The sequence below is a fragment of the Canis aureus genome, chromosome 14 (genome assembly GCF_053574225.1).
Source record: "Canis aureus isolate CA01 chromosome 14, VMU_Caureus_v.1.0, whole genome shotgun sequence".
Lineage (NCBI taxonomy): Eukaryota > Metazoa > Chordata > Mammalia > Carnivora > Canidae > Canis > Canis aureus.
Window position 1 is genome coordinate 57012336 of NC_135624.1, and position 21140 is coordinate 57033475.

The 21140-nt window shown below is 34.6% G+C and overlaps 1 protein-coding gene across 2 annotated transcripts in view; it reads left to right on the top strand.

The window, feature by feature from the left end:
- The window catches only part of ADGRL3 (adhesion G protein-coupled receptor L3), an 856301-nt gene that overhangs the window by 827941 nt on the left and 7220 nt on the right, over nt 1-21140 (top strand). Inside the window, exon 25 of one of the 2 annotated variants that reach the window (XM_077848170.1) lies at nt 2728-3786. The exons of the other annotated variant lie outside the window; for it this stretch is intronic. Within the exon in view, the coding sequence (XP_077704296.1) occupies nt 2728-2798 (71 nt within the window). The 3' untranslated portion in view covers nt 2799-3786. Of the gene's footprint in view, nt 1-2727; nt 3787-21140 lie in introns of those variants that run through there. 2 annotated transcript variants of the gene reach the window in all.

Below are 21140 nucleotides of genomic sequence, written 5' to 3' on the forward strand. Positions count from 1 at the left end.
ACATAGCTCTTTTTAAAAAATCCAGTTGTTTTCAGTCAGCAAGAAAAGCAAATGTGCACCGTGTTCTGTGTGCAGGATTCTGTGGTAAGTGCTATGGCTACAAAGATAAATTACTTTGTTTCTGGACTTGAGAGCTTATTGCCTAATATCCTATGGTTATCCTTTTTTATTACCAATTTTCCTCCAGAAAATCATGTATAAATCTTTATAAAGCCTTTTAAACCCATAGAAGTAGTCATCTTTAATATCATAAATACATCAGTTGGGCACAGAGACAGTTTCTGAAATAATTTTTGTTTGGATTCATTTTTATGGGAGAAGAATACTTAAAAAGGAATAGAAACAAGGCTTATATTTTAAAAAACAGAATAGGTATAATCTCTTTTACAAAACATTTTGTAAACAGTTTGGAGTTTATACATAAAACTCCTAACTCATGTTCCCCAACTCCCTTTTAAAGATTATTTGATTTATTGGAAAACATGGCTCAAGTTTCAAGTCTTTCCTCCTTATATTAGTTATTTATAGCTACATAAAATACTACCCTGAAATTTAGTGGCTTAAAACAACAATATTTATTATTTCTCCTTTTCAATCCATCAGCGATCCAAGTGTGGCAAGGCTAGGTGTTCTGTTTTCAAGTTGCAGTCAATCAAGATGTCAGCCAAGACCATAGTTATCATAAGGTTCAATTGAGTAACGTTCCACTTCCAAGTTTACTCACCAAGTCGTTGCTCAGTTTTTCACTGACTATTGGTCAGAGGTTGCCCTCAATTCCTTGCCACTTAGACCTCTCTCTCTGGTGCAATCCACAACATGGCGGCTTGCTTCATGAGAGCAAACAGGCAAGAAGACAAGTAAAAGGTGTGCTAGCAATGGCAGTCAGATTTCAGTCTGACTAGTCTTGGTAGTACCATCCCATCACCTTTCCTGGATTCAGTTCATTAGATGCAGTCACTAGGTTCATCCCATACACAAGTAGAGGGGAACATAAAAGGACATGAATAACAGGAGGCAGGAATCATTAGAGATCATCTGAGAAGTCTGCCAACAACTATCTGTACCGTTCCTACAACCTTGGCTCATCTCTACAATACAGAGTCATAGATGAAAAGAAACATTTGTAAATTGGGGTGCCTGGGTGGTTTAGTCAACTGAGTGTCTACCTTTGGTGCAGGTCATGGTCTTGGGGTCTTGGGATCAAGCCCTATGTTGGGCTCACTGCCTGGCGGGGAGTCTCTGCTCATGCTGTCTCTTTCAAATAAATAAATAAAATCTTTAAAAAAAAACACAGCAAAAGCAACATTTGCAAATCATTATCAACAAAATTAAATCTAGACATGCATAGAATAGAGTTCAGTCAACATTTTCTTTTTACTATTTTTAGTAATTTTTTATTATTGATGAGAGAGAACATTTATTAAACACTGTATGGCTCATGCCAGACTAAATGTTGTTCATGTTTTATCTCAGTATTCACATAAGCACAATCTTAAGAATTAGATGATTCCATTTCCCTTTGTGTTATATTTGAGAATCTAAGTAACTTTGCCCCAAGTCATACAATGAGTAAAAACCAGCTGGCCTATCTCCAACTATCTCCAACTCCATGATTGCCATTACAACATTGTAAACAATCATTTTTATTTTTTTTAAGTCTCTGTTACAATATTGTGAACTGGACGCTCTCTATTTCATTGCTAGTGACTAATTTTGAGACCCAAATTATCTTCCAGGTAAGACTTTTTGGTGTCTAAAAGACAAAATAAAACAAAACAGTTACAAGTGAGTTAAAGTCTACATAAACATCATGCAGTGAGGTTTTGCTGCACAGGAATTTTATAAGCTTGCAGCAGCCATTACCCTGAACTGTGAAAAAACCTGAACAGACACAAACCTTTTGCAAATAATTGTACTGACATTCCTACTTCATTACTTTTAATAGAACTGAATTTGTGGAGCTCATGTGAGGGTACATGAGCACCAGCTTCAGGAGGAAGACATGTCAGATGTCCTTATTCTCAGTTGAATGAAATGCTTTTGGCAGGAGGTCACTTTGCAGCATGAAGGACATATTCACTTAACTAAGGGACCAGCCTTAATTAAAATAATTTTTAAATGGTTTCAGATGATCTTGTGCATCCGGCCTAGCTACAGGTAAAAGAGATTAGATGATAGAAAGTAGTTACATAATGGAGCTTTCTGTGCAAATTTGTCATTAATTCCAATTTATTTCAAGCATCTCCTAGATACCTCACTCTTTTAAACTCAGAGGAGGAATAAAACCTGACACAAGGAGATATGTTGTCAAAGGTTAGTTTTGCATTCAATGAGTAATGAGATTAAGAAAATTTAAAAGCATTTTATTGAAAACCAATTTACTTAATAAAACTAAACAGTTTAACGTAGAACTCAGGCTTCTTTGCCTATCCAAGTGAACTTCGTGACCACAAAACCAGTCCATCATCTGTGCCATGACTCTTCATTAGTCAGTCAAGTCACTTTATTAAGTGAGCATCTATTGAAAATAGGTTGTGTGTCACTGCTATGACCTCACTCTTTCAACTACTGATTGTATATGCTCCACCCAATGGATGGCAATGGAATGGCCATGGAATTTGGGGCATTCAGCTGAGGGGGTAAGTACTTTAGGTACAGAAAGATATAGTTACATGATTTATAGTCACTTTCCTGAATACTTAATTCTTGTTTGCCATATTGGTGTAGGAATGCCTTCCAGAAGTCTTCCAACTTTGCATACTGCTGACTCACCTGGCATCAGGGCACAGAATTTCTGACCCTAAAGCTGAACTGCCATGTGAACTTTTCCTACAGTACCTGGCACCAAACATTTGTGTGATGTGGAGGAGAAATGCATTTTGAAGAGTATGAATGCAGGAACCTCTCGGTGGAAAATTCTCCTAATCAACGAGGTTTAAAATTGCCAGCAGAGGATTTGATTCTTGTACTTTGTTGTGGTTATTATTGTTCTTGATGCTTAGTCAGAATAGAAGCTTTCCCCTGTCAGGGGTATATTCAGTAAGTCACATGTACAATTATAAATATACACTTTAAAAAATAGAATTTATTACACCCCCTGTGTTTCATAGGGCTCATATCTGTAGCATGCCACAAGTAAGCACATCATTGTGCTCGGTCTCATGTTTGGCATTTGTCAGCATTAGGGAGCATGTCTTAGAACATTTGATGTATCTTGCCCTTTGAGTTCCGAGGCATGGTTTATATTTAAAGAAAAAAAAATACAAAATACTAACATCAATAAATATACCACACAATGACACTAGCAACAATAATTTGGTTAATGAAAACAGAATTCTTTAATATATTTCTTTACACAAGAATATTTTAAAAGCCCTGAAATTTCATAGCTCACATCTGAGGTTTTTCCTAATTTTGAGGATTTCTAAAAATTAGGAAAAGTCAGTGTCCTTACTAAACTGGCACATCACTAAAATTAAGTCATAAAGCTGAAACATTTCCTGCACTCCAGATATTAAAAACAAATTTCAACCATTTTTAAAATATTGGAAATATCTTTCTGTTCTGTTTACTAAAAACGTTCCAAAATCGTTATTATATAAAGAGCTGTAAGAAAGCATGCAGCCTCGAGGTTTAGGGAACTACTATTATGTAGGTATGTCCAAAAGGAAATTTTTAAAAAGAGTTGTTTATTTGTTTCAGCTTCTGGTATTTTTTTAGTTTTTGAAAACTTGTAATTTATGATTTATTTTCTCACTCTAAATAAATATTAAATTTTGCACCTAATTTGTTGTATTGCTCTTTATTTCTTTTTCTTAGAGAAATTAAGCAAACATTTGGCCTTTTCCAAGACCTGGATTTGTTTCTATCTCTTCCTCTTGGAATGATCATTCATTTCACTCTCTCTTATTAGGTGTGTATAAAATGATATTTCAGCGTAGTCTTATTTTGCATTTCCCTGCTCACTACTGATGTTATTTGGCCATATGAATTCTTCTTGGAAAAATCTCTTTGACCCTTTTGATCGTTTCTTTTATCTTTCAAAAAGTTTTCATATTGATTTGTGGAGGGTTTTTTATGACATCTCAATATTTGGTTGTTTATGTACATTGTAAGTATTTTTCCATCTTACCACATTTTCCACTTGTTTTTATATGTCTTTTGCTTTATTAACAGTTCTCCGTTGTGATCTAGTCAAATTTGTAAGTCTTCTTATCTATGGTCAACTTTTTAAAAAATGTATTTTTAAGAAACTTTTCCATATCCCTAAATTGAAAAAGTTTTCAGATAGGTTTTTCTACTAGACATTTAAAACATTGCATTTTTGACATTTACGTTTTTATTTCTTTGCACTTTCTATATGGGGTGAAGTGGCTTCAATTTAATCTTTTTTCCATATGGATAGCCATATCTTTCCCCCAAACATTCTTCCTTTCCCAACCGATCTGAAATGTCACCTCTGTCATATATCAACATGTGTGGGTATATTTTTGAGTTTTCTATTTCGGTTGTCATTTTCTTTATCCTTGTTCCAGTTTACACTGTAATAATTCCTGGTACTGGGTGGGCAATTTACTTCTCCCTATTCTCTGGCTACTACTGGCCCTTTAATCTTCCATGTAAAATTTTAGAACCGCCTTATGTTGCTTGAAACACTTTGTTACACATTGGAATCATAATGGACATGATCAAAAACAACAACAACAACAAAATAATGGATATGATCATGATCAAGAGACATACTATTTCTAAATATCAGTTTTTCTAGCCCAAGGGCATGGACCATCACTATATATTTAGATGTCTTTTAATATAATATCTGTTAATAAAATGTTAAGAAATTTCCCCTGAGCAGTCTTGAACATTTTTAAAGATTCCTGATAGTCTGATAATATTGTAAACTGTGATATATGCTTAATTGCATTTTAAGGTTGTTACTAGTAATTAGAAATACACTGACACAAATTTGGTATTGGTATTGCTATTTAATTAAATATTAATTTTATATGTCACCAATATACTAAATGACTTGCAGCAATTTATAGACTTTTTGTTTTTCTATATAAATTATGATACTATTTCTACCTTGCACCTTTATATTCAATTTTTTTTGGTCTTGAATGCTTGCTAATTCTGCTAATATAATGTCTAGTACATAAAAGTACTAGATAATAAGATAACTCTTCTAACATTTCCCCTTTCAGGATGGTATTTACCTAAGATTTATCCTCTTTATAAGATTAAAGACATTCTATTCTATTCCTATTTACTAATATGGGTATTGGATTTTATTAAACATTTTTCAACCTTAAGTAAATGATGATTTTTCCCCCCTTTTAATCTGTTAATGTGTTAAATTACATGTATGAATTTGAAGATATTCACCTATTCTCTATAACTGGGATACCATTTTGGCCAAGGTATATTATTCAAAAAATATATTTGGATTCATTGTGCTATTTTCTTTAGGATATTGCATCTATATTGAGTGAAATGCTTCTGTAATTTTACTTTCTTACAACAAATTTTTCAGATTTTAATATCGTATATATCCAGGAATTGTAGAATGAGTTTGGAGGATTTCCTCTTTTCTATTGTCTGTAATATTTGGCATGATTTTTTCTCTGAACATTTGATAGAATTCTATCTTCTGGATTAAATTTTTATTGTTAAAAACTTGACTATCTTTCATTCCTTTGAAAATAGCTTGTCTTTTTCTCTATCTTATTTTAATATTCTGTCTTTTTATTTGATGTTCTGTAATTTCATTAAGATGTTCCCGTGTATGCATTTTAAAAAATTTGTTTGACAAATATGACCTTGGATTTCTTGAATCTTTTGTTTGACATTTTACATTAGTTATAGAGTATTCTCAATCATGTTCTTTTTTCTTAAAGATTTTATTTATTCATCCATGAAAGACACAGAGAGAGAGAGAGGCAGAGACACAGGCAAAGGGAGAAGCAGGCTCCATGCAGGAAGCCTGATGAGGGACTCTATCCCCAGACTCTAGGATCATGTCCTGAGCCAAAGGCAGATGCTCAACCACTGAGCCACCCAGGCGTCCCAATCATGTTCTTTTTACCAATGTATACCCTTCTGTCTAGCTAGATCACCAAATGGAAGTATGTTAGACTTTCTCAGTTAATTTCATCATCTTAACCTTCTTAGTTTCTACATGTTTCCTCTATGCTGCACTATTTATAAACTGCTATCTTTCATTCTACTAACTTTGTCCCTCTGTTGTGTCTAAGCTGGTGTTATAATCATTCACTGAGTTTTAAATTTCAGTTTTCATATATTTTTGAAAATTAAAATATGAATTTTTTTATAGTTTGGTCTTTTTCAAACTGCTTATTTTTTTATTCCCAGTTCCTTGAAGATAGATTCAAACTAGTCTTTTGTTTCTTTAATCCTAGCCAGGATAATTACTTTTTATTCTGATAATGAGAATATATGATGAATTTATGTTCTATTTCTGCTGTCTAGTATATAAATTCACTGTCTGATATCTGCTCTAAAATGCAGTATATATATGTAGAAATATATATATATAGTCCAAGTATATATTTATCTTATGTGTAAGAACACTATAGATATCACTATATACACATATTGTTCTTACATAATGTCTTTTTCAAGTTCTTTTTGATTTATTTTACTTTTGTTAGTGCTGCTTGTGTTTTGAAGGGAATTTATTCATGGGAATTATTTGAGTCCTATGATAAAGCTTTGCTCTTCTAGAGAAGATTTTCATTTGCCTCTTCCAGATCCCTGGATGTCTTAGCAATCTCCACTAAGTTTACTGTAAATTTATGACAAGTTTTTATGCATTAACTGTACAATATGAATTTTGGCTGCAAATTGACCAGAGGACCAGTCTGAGTTACTGCTTCACAAATCCAATTCTATAGATTTGCTCCTGGAATTTAATGTTGGTGATTTATTCAATGTAATTGGTTGTGCTTACGATTAACAACCAGCCTTTGAGCTTACATTGCATTTAATATAAATATTTGAGGAGAAGGAAGTCTGATACTTTCTTTAGATCCTAGTTTCTGTGATGGCTTTATAACACCTGTGCTACTGAAATGATCTGATTGCTATAAATGTGTGGATTCAGTACACGATTTAAGGTTAGATGGGTTTATTAGCTATTCAGTTACAGAATTCTTCATTAAATGCTTACAGGGAGTTGATTTGGCCAAAGCCCCAAAACTGGTGATGTTTTGATAGCATTGCTTATTTGTAAACATTTTGCTTAATCAGGCTAAACTTTTAAGCAGTTAAATATGAATAGATATTGAGAATAATATGTAAGCACTAGAGTAATTTAAAATATCTAAAGGAAAATACCATTCTGGTCCCTTTGTCAGCAATCAACATATGTATTCAATGTAAGATTTTTCATCATTATAATTAAGTACTGAGCTTTTGAAAGGAGAAATGCATACATTTAAAAAGGTAGTTTGTTTAGCTTATGGAATATAATATTCACTCTTATATGTCATTTAATAGATTTTTCTATCATTGCACATCTGTAAGTTTAATGATTGCTATGTTTACTTATTTAGAACAAAATTCTAAAGTGACAGATGTAGTGAAATAAAACATTTGATGCAAAAAATTCATTACAATAATGTCCATGTGTATAATATATATTATATACATACTGTGCCTGCTTAGTGCAGATTCCTAGCACTTCGCATAAATGAGGCTGTGATTATGGATCCCAAGTTCATGTGCTTTTAGATGTATAAAGATAAAGTACATTACACTTTAGTAAAGTTAGCACTCCTTAGGTTGTGTGAAATAGAAACCCACTCAGCTTGAGCAAAAAGGTAATTTATTAGGGCAGCAATATACTTGGGCCTCGGGAATAGAATTTGAATGTGAACACACTAAAAAATCCATTAAATTACTCTCTTGCTGCCTCTCATGTCTATTTCTCTCCGTATATTGTGCTTTATTTTTCTCTTTCATTACAAAACAGTTTTTCTCTTTCCCTGTCCCCTAGGTAGAAAACGGCCACAAACACTTGCTCTGAAATTTATGTAAAGTCACAAGGTTATTGAGAATTACTAAATTGACTCTCTCTGGCTCTCAGGTTTCACAATTTGAAAGCAACTGATTGGTTGAGCTCAGGGCATACCCTCCAGGTGTGAACGACAATCAAATATGATCATGATGACTGCCAGTGTATCACTATTGAGGGAAAGAAAAGGGAATATTCCCAGAAAAGAGATACTGGAAGACAATTTATTAATTGTCTCTTGCATGTGACCAATGGCTACATTCTCTAATCCCTTGCCATTTAAAATGGGGTCAATAAAACAACTACCCTAGTATTACCAGGGAGCTTGTTAGAAATTTAAAATCTCAGACCTGTCCTATCCCCTATGAGTCAGGATTTGCATTTAATAAATCCTCGGGTGATTTGTATGCACATTAAAAATTAAAAACATGTTTCTAGTCTGTTAAAAAGTCAGGACCAGGTACATGAAAATTGGCTTTATTTCAAGGTTAATTTTACTCCTAAACAGACATGATCCTTTAGTTTCTTGAGTTAACCCTTTAAATTTAAGCAGAATCTCAACCAACTTTTTATATAATTTTTATATATTATTTAATTATAATATAAAAGGAATCTTGAGAATTGTAGATCATTATGAACTCATTTCTACTAGTGGAAAAATCCAACAATTTAAAGTTCAGATCCTGGGATCCCTGGGTGGCGCAGTGGTTTGGCGCCTGCCTTTGGCCCAGGGCGCGATCCTGGAGACCCAGGATCGAATCCCACGTTGGGCTCCTGGTGCATGGAGCCTGCTTCTCCCTCTGCCTATGTCTCTGCCTCTCTCTCTCTCTCTCTCTCTCTCTCTGTGACTATCATAAATAAATAAAAAAAAATTTAAAAAAAAAAAAAAAAAAAAAAAAATAAAGTTCAGATCCTAATAATTTGGATCAATAGTTGCAATTTTATGCATGAACAATAGCATCATATATCCATTGAGAATCTATTTCTAAATTTGATTAGTATGACACATTTATATTAATTAACAAAATATAATAGCTGATTGGACAACTCAAATGGAAACAAGTAATCCAGGTAGCTTTGATGAAAGTAGGATAATGGAAAGCCTCAGCTATTAGGTAAAATATACCTAAATTTTTATGTATAAAATATTTTATAAGCATATTTATTTAAGCATATTTTACAGAGTAAAATATTATTAGCCAAGTATTATTAATGCTTTTTATATGCCAGAAACTTCTATAAATAATTTATATAGATTTTCTGATTTGTAATTTGTCATGCTTAGATTGTAATCTATATAACTGAACTTTTGCAAGTATAATTGTTTTTAGCTAAGTTTTTCTTTCTTTCCTCCCTCCCTTTTTTCTCTTTCTTTCTTTCTTTCTTTCTTTCTTTCTTTCTTTCTTTTTCTTTCTTTCTTCTTCCTTTTCTTTCTTTCTTCTTTCTTCTTTCTTTCTTTCTCTTTCTTTCTTTTTTCTTTCTTTCTTTCTTTCTTTCTTTCTTTCTTTCTTTCTTTCTTTCTTTCCTTTTTTTCTCCTTCTCTCTCTCTCTTTTCCTCTTTCTTCTTTTTTTATTTTTTATTTTTTTATCACCATGGTATACATTTTAACTTGAGCTTAGGACATGGACTGGCTTAAATTTGATTTGGGATTCAACATTTTACTAGTTGCATATGTTTGGGCTACTTACATCAATTCCCTAAGCCTCATTTCCCTGTCTGTAAAGTGGACATAATAATTACAATACTTTTACTGAGTTTTGGGGCTTAAAAGAGAAAATGTACATACCCTAGCATAAGGTTAGCATCAGTAAGGATTAGTTATAATTATAATTATTCGCTTATTATATGCTCACCCTTACTCAATTTTATTCAGTTCATGACAGTAAGTTTTCTCATGTCAATTTGGAAATAGTTTTACTCTAACAACTTGCAAAAAGAAGTTTTCTACTTTGGTAAGCCTGTTTTTACTGAGCCAACTATGGCTGTTTTGGGTTAGGAATTTATTGTCATTAGGTCTCTTTCTTGAATGGGAACATCAAAATAAGTTGTTTCTATACGATTATAAATTCCTCTTGGAGTTTTAACTTGATCCTTTGTTTCTTCTGTCTTCATGTAATCTTACACCATCGTATATATACTAGTCAGAAACAGGTAAGCAGAGAAAAGTCAACATGGAAGACATTGTTTGATGATGTTTATGTATTTTTTGCAAAGCTTCGTTCCATAAATAGAACTCTAGCTTCCTGATTTCCTGATTCAATATTAGATTTGCCACAGATAATTCATGCAACATTTTAGAGGTCAGAACTTCCAGGTTAGAAGTTTTGTGGTAAATTTATGCCTTCCTATAATCATAAAGGCAATCCTTGATCTCATAAAAATTGATTTTTAAGAACTTTGCAAATATCCTTTAATATCTCTGTAAGACATGGGGTTAGGTGGAATATTACTCTGATTCAATATTTTGAACTTATTTTTCATATATTTCATAAGATGGAAAATTCAGGTAGAGTGTATCTTACATAAAACACATTGAATTCTTTATTCTTTTCTTAAATTTTACTCTGTTCTGAAGTTTGGAACCAACTGAGAAATAGACTTAGAGGTCAGACAAGGGGGAGAGGTCACATTCATTTCTCTCATGACTAACTGGAAAATATGAATTTAGATGTAAGTCTAAGTTGGCTTGTTAATAATTAATCTCTTTATTAGACTAACTCATGCATTAATGGGAAAATTGCACAATCCCAGAGTTGACAAAGCAGATCTCTTCTCTAGACTCTTATGAATAAGACAACCAACAGACCAGAATTTTTGCCTCCTACAGACAAAAGAGAAGCACAGATTTGTCAAAAGACATGCTCAGTTTTTTCTTCCAGAATCACCAGCAGGAAAGTCATTTCTCTTTCTAAGATCAAAGTAATTTGGGCTTTGCTATATTTTTCTTCCTCAAGGTAATGCAGTGAGATGCCACAAAACTTTATATGACATCTTCAGCCCTGGTAAATACCGGCATTCTAACAGTTTGGGTAGTTTTCAGAATCAAAGTATATAGATTGTTCATCTGAATTTTAATTGTCATTTTATATACTTATGCAAGATTAAGTAGTGATTTATGACATCCTCAGAGAGATAAAATCTAGCCCAAGCTTTGGAATATGAATTCAAACTTATTTAACTTTGAATGTGTAATTAAAATGCTATTAATGTCCTCTTACTACTTACAATGAAAATGTGCACTTTCTTTACTAAAACTCTTCTAACTTTATTTTCTTCTGATCAACTTCTTTCTAATATTTCAAGTTTCGGGATGGGAGGAAGCTTATTGGGTAGTATCCAGAGCAAACCGTTAATTACAATGCAATTGCATTGATAAAAATCTCAAGTATCGAATTTAGAATTTATTTCACTTTTCTTTCTCATTGGATCAACTCAGTTTATGTTGATTCTTTCAGTTCCAACCTCAATTAGACTTATTCCGTCATCGTAAGAAACTAATCTCTTCCCATGACATTGTGTATATGGAATGCATAAGAAAACCATGGAGACAAGATTTATTTGTCAAATCTCTAGGCTCTAAGATTTCATATGGAAAGAGAAGCTTGACTTCTGCTTCTCCTTTCCCATTTTCCCTTTTTCTTATTTGTTTGCTTATTTGTTTCACTTCCAAACTTCTTTAGCAGTCTCTTTCCTTTTCGTTTTAGATGTGAAAAAATCATAGCTATTTATTTGTAGTATGGTACCAATTTTAATGTTGTTAATTTTATAATATGGTAACAAAATTGCTAGCTGCTATACAGAAATCTCACATCTTAAAGTTTTTAAGATTTTTTTTTTTTGGGGGGGGTTCTTTAAAAAAAATCCTGCAACTTTTATCATTTAGTTTAACAGAATTGTTTGAAACAGATTTGGGACATCAATTTTTTCAGTATAAATACCCATTTAAAAATACACATGTTGGGTATTAGTGACATTCTTAAAGATTATTAAACTATTCTCTCTGGACAGTTTAACAGCATTCTTACTGCATACACATTCAACCATCTGGTTTACCTAAAGAGAATTTAGAGGATGATGTCACTGCAGTACCTCATCTACATTGAAAACACTTCAGTGCATACACAAGAGTGTTATTAGAAACATATGTTTGGTTTAAAAACAACTGCCATTTCATTCATTGTGAGCTAGATTCTATCAGTGACAAAAATTTGTCAGGAAGTTAGCTGGCACTTGAATTTATTAAATTACTACTAAAAGGCACAACATCTTAAAACTCGTCTCAAGTATCCTGCACCATTTGAAATACTTGATTTACTCTGAGAATATTCTCCTCTTTAAAAAGAACCGTGTATTATACTTGAAAAGGCATAGTGAAGATTTAGAGAGTCTATATACCAGCATTTATACTTTTTTATGTTTAAAGACAGGGAGGTCAACATTTAATCTCACAATGAAATGACTGACCTATGTACACAGAGTTTAAAAAAATTGAAAAACTGCCTGATTTCAGAGAGGAAATCCAAGAAACATATTATGGACGAGTATTTAAAAGAAATAATCAGACCAAATACTATGTTTGGTGTTTCAGTGACTCACTTTAAAAAGGAAGAGGTGTGGGGTGCTTGTGTGGCTCAGTTGCTTAAGGGTCTGCCTTCAGCTCACGTCATGATCTCAAGGTCCTGGGATCAGGCCACTAATGGCATCAGACTCCCTGCTCAGTGGGGAGTCTGTTTCTCTTTCTCCTTCTGCTGTTCCCCCTGCTTGTGTGTGGAAAAAAAAAATCCTTAAAAAAAGGAAACTGTTTATAATAAACTACCCTTAAAGTACAAGGAAGATGGTAACAAGTCATAAGCAATAGAAAACAAAAGATTAAGCAAAAGATTAAGGACTTTGATGTAATAATGCTTGGAGTTAGAATGAACTAAATACAGGATATTATATGTTTTATCTATCAGTGAATTTTAAGTTTTACTTTAAAATGTTACTTGAGAATTTCCTCCTTCTAATTGTCATATTATTTCTTTTAAAAGATCTTTTTCCTGAAAGACAAAAATCTTTAGCAAAATTCATTTTACTTACTTTTAAAAAACAGTCTATTCCCAGTAGGGAAGGGGGCTGGTGAATGACAAATAAAATCAGATTCCTGAGAGCAAATTGAAGATAGAATGGCTTTCTGGATAGGCAACCAACCACATCTGCTTCTGAGGTCTTATTTGAAATCAATTTTGATGTAGTCGAATTATTCAATGTACTTGAATAAAACATTGCATTGCCACATTAATGTATTAATTGCTTTTTTGCTGGTGAAAACTAAAACTCTCAAAAAACATAACAAAACAAAATTCTATGCTTTCTAATGTAAAATGACAAAATAACAATATACCCTAAAGTCAATGAAACTGATAAAAATGGATATAAAATATAAATGACCTAGAAATAATGTGGTTTTCTAAAATCATATTTGCTTTTGTTTGTATGTTGATGCACCCGAATGCATATACAGAATGGCCTTGAATTGATCAAATATCATAAATTTAATGTCATATTAAAATGTGGCTTATACTTACTATAGGCTGGTGAGTATCTGTAAAGTTCAATCACATCCAAATTTGGATTCTTTTAGGAGATAATATAGTAAAGTGAATGGGGCATAAGTACTTGTAGAGGAGAAGCAGCCTGATTTTTAATCTCAGTATTTTTATATATACTGTGTGGCTTGCAGTGAGTCATATAACCTTTGAGCCAGTTTTCTGTAAAGTGGAAAAATTTTAAGTGACCATGTAAATGACCCATACTTATTCCAGCTACTGGGGCTTCTTAACAAATTATTCCAAAACTTTATGGTGCAAAACAGCCATGTTTGTGGGTTCTGTGTGTCCAGAAGCGCAGTAGGGATGGTTTGTATTTGCTCTGCAACGTCGTTGGCCTCAGCTGAAGATAGAAGCTGAAATTATCAAAGAAATTATCAATTTATACATCTAGAGTCGATGCTAGCTGCTATCAGGGGAGCCCAATACCTCTTTATATGAGCTTCTTTCTGTGAGGGCTAGTTTGAGCTTCCTCACAGCATGGTGGCTGGATTGCAAGGACGAGTGTCCTGGGAGGGTGCCAAGTGGCCACTGCATCTGTTATGAAATCTATCTCAGAAGTACCAGAAAATCATCCCACCATACTCTGTTAAAACAGCCACAATTCCCTGCCCAGATACAACTGAACCCCACCTCTTGGTGGGAAGATTTTGAGTCCTTTTGCAAGAACATATGGGACGGGGTACATATATTGCATAACCATCTTTAGAAAATAAAAGCTTCTACAGTGTTCGACATACAGAAGCTATTATTTTTGTATCATGTAATATGGAATTGTGGAAAAGGCAAAGATTTGGGATAATGATATTTGCCACTAATTAACTTAAAAATCCTGGTAAATTATTTATAGATTCATCAACTACTAAATTAGGAGGACACACTTATTTTGAAGGGTTATTGCAAGGATTAAATAGATAATATGCAGAAGTACTTGATAGATGCTAAGCACCCAATGTTCCCCCACCACCTCTACCAAATTTTGGCTATCCAGTATCACTAAAAATGTCTCAGCCTGCAACTAAATCAAAGAGTTCCCAAAGCCGTTGTTAATAGGCCAAAGGATGAATTTCTGTTCAGAATCAAACTATAAGCAGTATGTTCAGGAAAGGCAGAGTACAACTTTTTATATGGAAAAATCCAGTGTCACCAACAAGCTTAAGGATCAAATTGAATCACAGACTCCTAGAATCTTAGAAAAGAAAAGTGGCTGATAGGGCAAACTCCACATTTTATAGATAAGGGCATTGAGAGAGGTTAAATTGCTTGTTCAATGTTATACTCTAAGGAGCAAATCTACAGCTGAAATTCATGTCTGCTAACTTGTAAGTTCCAGTCTCTAGTACTCAGCTATGCACATCAGGAACTTTTTTATACCTTTTTTTCTTTGAAACAGAATCATGCATTAGTTATAATTCAGTATATTATTTTTGCGAACATAATAATGACGTGATTAGAATCACTAATGAATTAATATGTCAGTCTTAGGATAGTTTGAAAAAACCTTTAATACAATAGAGGGAGCCCTTATTTTATTGTGGGAAACAGTCAGGAATCTGAATCTTAAAAATAGCTGAAAACCATTTCCAAACAAATTTTCCCAAAAGGTACATTTCCATTTTTGTATTCTTATTCTGTTGGTTAATCAAAAACCCACATCATGTGATTGGACTGACCACAAATATATACTCAGTCAGTTTTCCTGCCATACAATGCAGTGTAGTAGTTGAGGACAAGGATTTGGAATCAGACTGCTTGAGTTGAATTCTGCTTCTGTCAACTTATTTAACTTCCCTGGGCTTCCAATCAATAATAGTTTGAGTGGGTTTGAGAATTAAGTGGTGTATTAGTTTCCTGTTGCTGCTGTAACAATTTACCACAAACTTAGTGACATGAACACGCAAATTTATTCTCCTACAGTTCTAGACTCAGAAGTCCTAAATTAGTTTCACTGAGTTAGAATCCAGGTGTTGGTGAGATGGGTCCCTTCTGGAGGCTCTGAAGGGAGAATGTGTTTCCTGCTTTTTTTTTTTTTTTTTTTAACATCTAGCGGCTACTGGCATTCCTTGTGATTACATTTAGGACCCACAAGGATAATTCAGGATCATTTTCCCATTTCGAGGTACTTAATTTAATCACACCTTCAAAGTTCCTTTTACTAGATAATGAAATATTCACAGGTCCTGGGGATTTGGATGTAGATAAATTTAGGAGCCATTATTCAGCCTCCCATAATTGCGATGATGCATACAAAGTATTTTACACTTCATCTGGCTCTAAGTAAATGCTTAATAAATGCTAGCAGTTATAGTATTATTTTGAAACATGGCCAGTTTTTAATTATACACAGTTTTTATACTTGCTTCCCTCAAAGCCACACCACTGTATGATATGTTATTCAAAGAATGTGGAGGACAAGGACACTAAAAGTAAAAATTGCCTTTGTCTCTGAGAGTCACAAAGCACATCTAAAATCTCTTCCTTTTCCTTACACAATCCTAAGTAGGCACCTCTTCATTCTATGACACTTCTGAACCTTCTTCTTTTCCACCTCTTCATTGTTCTGATGATTTGGCACCATTTGGGGCTTCTTCTCCCCTAGCTTTCTATTTTTTTCTTTCTTTTTACCAACTTTAATATTGCACACTCCTTTATTAATTGCCATCTACATGTCTCATAGCTTTCCCCCACAAGGCACTCCAAGCAGATCTCCCAAGGCTAAATCCGAGGACATTGGTCCTCTTCCTTGGTGGAAGATGTTCAAGATGACACTTTTGCTTTTGCCAAACGTAGGGTGAGTTCTTTGTTGAGTCAGGACATGAATGATGGTTAAAAATCTAGCTTACATCAGAACTACATTGATGAACACAAAATCTCTGTGCTCTGCCTAGGTAGTTTATGTCTAAGTATGACCCCCCAAAACCAAAACAAAACTGAAAGCAGGTAATTATGAAGTGGTATGCTAAAGAATATTAGATATCCAGGGTACTACAGGCATACATTGGAGAGGCAACTAGCCCTGATTTGGAGTGTCTGAGGAGGATTCCTGAAGAAGATGTTCTGTAGGCTAGGACCTAAAGAATCATCTCTCCTTAAACTAACAAAATGCAAGATAAGACATATGGCTGCAAGGAGAGTACAATATTCAAAGAGGAAAGAATACAATATTCAAAAAGGAAAGCCTGGAGCAAGACTTGCAGAATAAGAGTGGACGTACCATCATGAGCCAGCTTCAGTCTGCTGGAAGCCTTGAGCACGTCAGGAGAATGGGAAGAGAGAAAACTGGAGAGGTAAGATCCTGAAGACCTTGAGGGTCATTTTGAGAAGGTTAGACACAATAGAAAGAGCAAAGAGGAGTCCCTGAGGTGCAAAGCTAGTTTAAGACCAGAATTGAGGAAGATCACTCACTCATGTTGCAATGGAAAGAAGGACAATGGCAAGATCGGAGATGGACTGGGTATGCAGTGTGGCTCCTAGGACGTAACGCACCTGAAGCATGCTGGTGGCTTCATTCTAAAATGGCAATTACAATAAAGTGGATAAGTTCAAGTGCTAGTTAAAAGGTAATTCTCATGGTGTTTGAGGATTGTTTGAATGTTGATATCATGGTGAAGTGAGACAAGAAAAAAACTTCCTGGTGCCCTCTCAGGTATTGATTTTTGGTTGGTTCTGATGTTAACCATAAGAATCTAGGGTCTGTTCACACTCTAAGGAGACTTTTCGCTTTTACATTAAAATAACTGACAGAGGGGCAACTGGATGGCTCAGTCTATTGAGCCTCTGATTCTTGGTTTTGGCTCGGGTCATGATCTAGGTTGTAGGATTGCCCAGTGTGGGGCTTTGATTCAGATTGTTTTTTTTTTTTTTTTTAACTGTTATTTATTTATTCATGAGAGACACAGAGACAGAGGTAGAGACAGAGGCAGAGGGAGAAACAGGCACCCTGCGGGGAGCTTGATGTGGGCCTGGATCCCAGGACCCTGGGATCATGACCTGAGCTGAAGGCAGATGCTAAACCACTGAGCCACCCAGAGGCCCCTGCTCTAGATTCTTTTTTGCTCTCCCTCCCAGTGTGCTTCTCCCCACTTGGGTGTTCTCTCTCTCTCTAGAAATGAATAAATAAAATCTTTAAAAAATAGAAGAACTGATTGTATGCATAGTGTATTCACAGATTTGGCCCTTCAATTAGGCTCCTGATGCACATATACTTTTATTATAATCATTCTTGAACCATTGCACTGAATTTGTTTCTCCATCCCTCCCGTAGAATTAGATGGTACTAATTCTCACAGGCCCCACCAATCAAGAAAAAGATAGGAAACATATGGCCACAAATTAGTCAGAAAGTCATGTTATTTAGAAGACTACAGCATTTTAGTGAAGCCCCTGGGAATCTTTTAGCTGAGGGGCTCTTGACAGTTTCCTTCTGCTATTTAAGAGGTATCAGAGGCAGTGGTCTTGTTACAGACAATGAAGCAAAATTTCCCTACTCTGCTCCTGTCTTTGACTATTTTCAGGGATGTTTTCTGGTGTGATTCCAGAATGTTGCAAGGTGCTGAATTACACGTATATCCAAACAAGAAAAAGGCTGAGTAAAAACTTTTGTAACGAGGATATGAGACAAAATCTTTATCCAATGGATTGTTTCCTCTCTCTTCTGAGAAATGACCTTAGACTGTCAAATCATAGCAAACATGACCACAACACACATTATACTGTCATTAGGAATTCATCCCCTGTTACGACGGGAATTGGTAAGATCTGGGGTTGCAAGGCTCTGAAGACAGCTGGTCTTCACAAACAATGTAGAAGAAGCACAATTCTTAAGGATTCTAGAATATGGCAGAATTCTTTAATTTTTTATTAAAGGATAGGAACAGTTTACACAGTTATCTGTATTTTCAGAGAAAACCAGGAAGGTCAAATTTCAGGAAGATATGAAGAACTCCTTCAGCATGCCAATGCGATTTTCTTTGTGTGTTATATGGAGGATGATAAATAAGTATGCAATTACTATTCAGAAATATACAACACAAAGCCCAATGCAAAAACAAGACAATAAGCAGTGAGAATTAAAGGTGAATTAAAAAGCGATTTCTAATTAGGCCCCATGCCCAATGTGGCGCATGAACTCACAACACTGAGATGTGCATGCTCTATGGATTGAGCCAGCCAAGTGCTCCAATAGGTGAATTTTTATTACAGAGAAGACTTTAAGAAAAAAAAAAAAAAAAGCACACAAAATGAATGAAAGAAGTCACATATGATGGACAGTTTGGGTCCCTTAGAAAACTTTCTACACACAAAAAAGTATTCAAATTGAATGTTCATGAAAACCTGGTAAGTAATTATACTTAATAAGTACAATAGACAACACATATTGCTTTAACATCTTATTTAAAAAAAATCCAGAAAGAAAACTCTAAAAACTTTTGGTGAATTTTGGAAATAGCTCATAGAGAAAGACGAATAGTTTCGAGTTATAATGTGATGAAGATTTGTTTTTGCCTGAACTTTCCAGCAGTTATTGCCCTCTCTTCTGACCAGGCTCTGAAACTTACTTAGAGACTCTATCCACACCCCAGTGGTGACACATATAATCAAGGCTCAAGCTAATCATTAGTGGCTGAGCATGTGTCTTTGAGGATGCATCCGGATCTTAGGATGTTTCTGGGGTTTACTAGTATAGAGGCTGTCCTACTAAACTTGAAGCTGAGAATATATGAAGTTAGAGCTACTGCAGCCATTTCATCACCGTGTGAAGCCTAAGAATGAAGCTCACATATAGAAAGCATAGCAAGTAAAAAAAAATAGACTAGAAAATGACATTATTTGAGCCTAGAAATGCAAATCCAGCTGTGCCTAGGAAGTAACTGCAACCTTTCTGCAGAACAATATTTTATAATCCATGAATCCCAAAATATATACATTAATACACTAATATGTTAACATATTCATATTGCATATATCCGGCTGATATGATTACTGAGGATTTTAATTTTCTTTTTTGTTCTATTATCTAAGATTTTCTAAAATGACAGGTATCACATTTTGTTTTATATATTGGAAAAGTATGCACTATCAATGTGTTAATATGATCAATTATATAGACAACATGATTTATGTGAATTCCATTAGACTTAAAAAATATTAATTCTCACAGATGGTATAAAATGCTACCAGAGTTAGCCAGACTGTAAGGTTTGAGGACACAGGCCTCCAGACTGCTAACTCTGACCAAGACTTGTGACATCAACAGCAACTTTGGGCAGTAACAAAAACCATTGATTTCAATAATTTGGTAGGAATACAGAACTCACTGAAAGTTAGTATACTCAGAGCTATGAATTATTGTAGGGAAATAATACATTTAAAAAAGCAGCCCAAGGAAGAGATGCATAGGGCAATCTGGGAGGTGTCTAAACATGAAGATTCCCTTGTCTTTTGGATGAGTTACTCCCCTGGCATTGCTATGGTGACAATCCATGCTAAGTATTGACAACCAGGGCAGTTCACCCGTTTCAATGTCCAGGGTTTTTATTGAGGCTTGACTGGTTGGTTGCCATGTGGTTAACTCAGTCTCCAGGTGTATTACTGTGCTTGGACCTTCCTAACAAAATACAATAGACTGTGTGGCTTGAACAACATGCATTTGCTTTTGATTTTTTAAAAATAGTTCTGAAACCTGAAAAACCTAAGAGCAAGGTGTTGGTAAGGTACGTTTGCTGAGGCCCCTTCTCTTGGCTTGTTGGTAGCCACCATCCTGCCGTGTATTCACAGAGAGAGCTCTCTTCTAATAAAGGTACTAATCCCATCAGACCAGGGCTGTACCTGCCTTAACTCATCTAACCCTAATTATCTCCCAAAAGCCCCATCTCCAAATATTATCACATTAAGCATTAGGATTTACCACATGACTTTTGGGGAAAGAGAAATATTCAACCCCTTATACCTGGTCAGCTGATACAATGTGACTTAGACCCCCTTCTCTAAACCACATGGTTGGTCTTTTAGGATGCCCAGTCCCACAGTGAGACCCACTGTGGCCAGCCCCCAACCCTAAATAAAGACATAGATTACAGTCCAGAAGCTGAGAAGCTAGTTTTTAAAAAATGGTCTTAAATTAGTAAAATGCAATAAAAGAAAGCTTTACTCTGTATTCTTTACCTATTACTGTCTTCTTCTATAGGTCTCCTTTCCCCCACGTGATGAAAATATCTCTGGCAAGTCCTGTAGCTGTATACAGTCACCTTCTAATTCCAAAAATAGTCTAGTTTGAGATTAAATAAATTTTAAAGCTTTTTCTCTCCCTCTCTTTACACCAGATCCATAGCCTGGTACCTGCAGTAGGGATGAGACCTATTCTTTGTTTCTCTCTTGTTCCAACTCTTTCCCCATCCTTCTGTTACTACCAAGGTAGGATTTGAATGTAACAGGGAAATAGAGGAAATATTTTATTGGTTGAATACTTGTAATCTATCAACATGGTTTTTCATATCAGGTATATAGGAGTTTATGT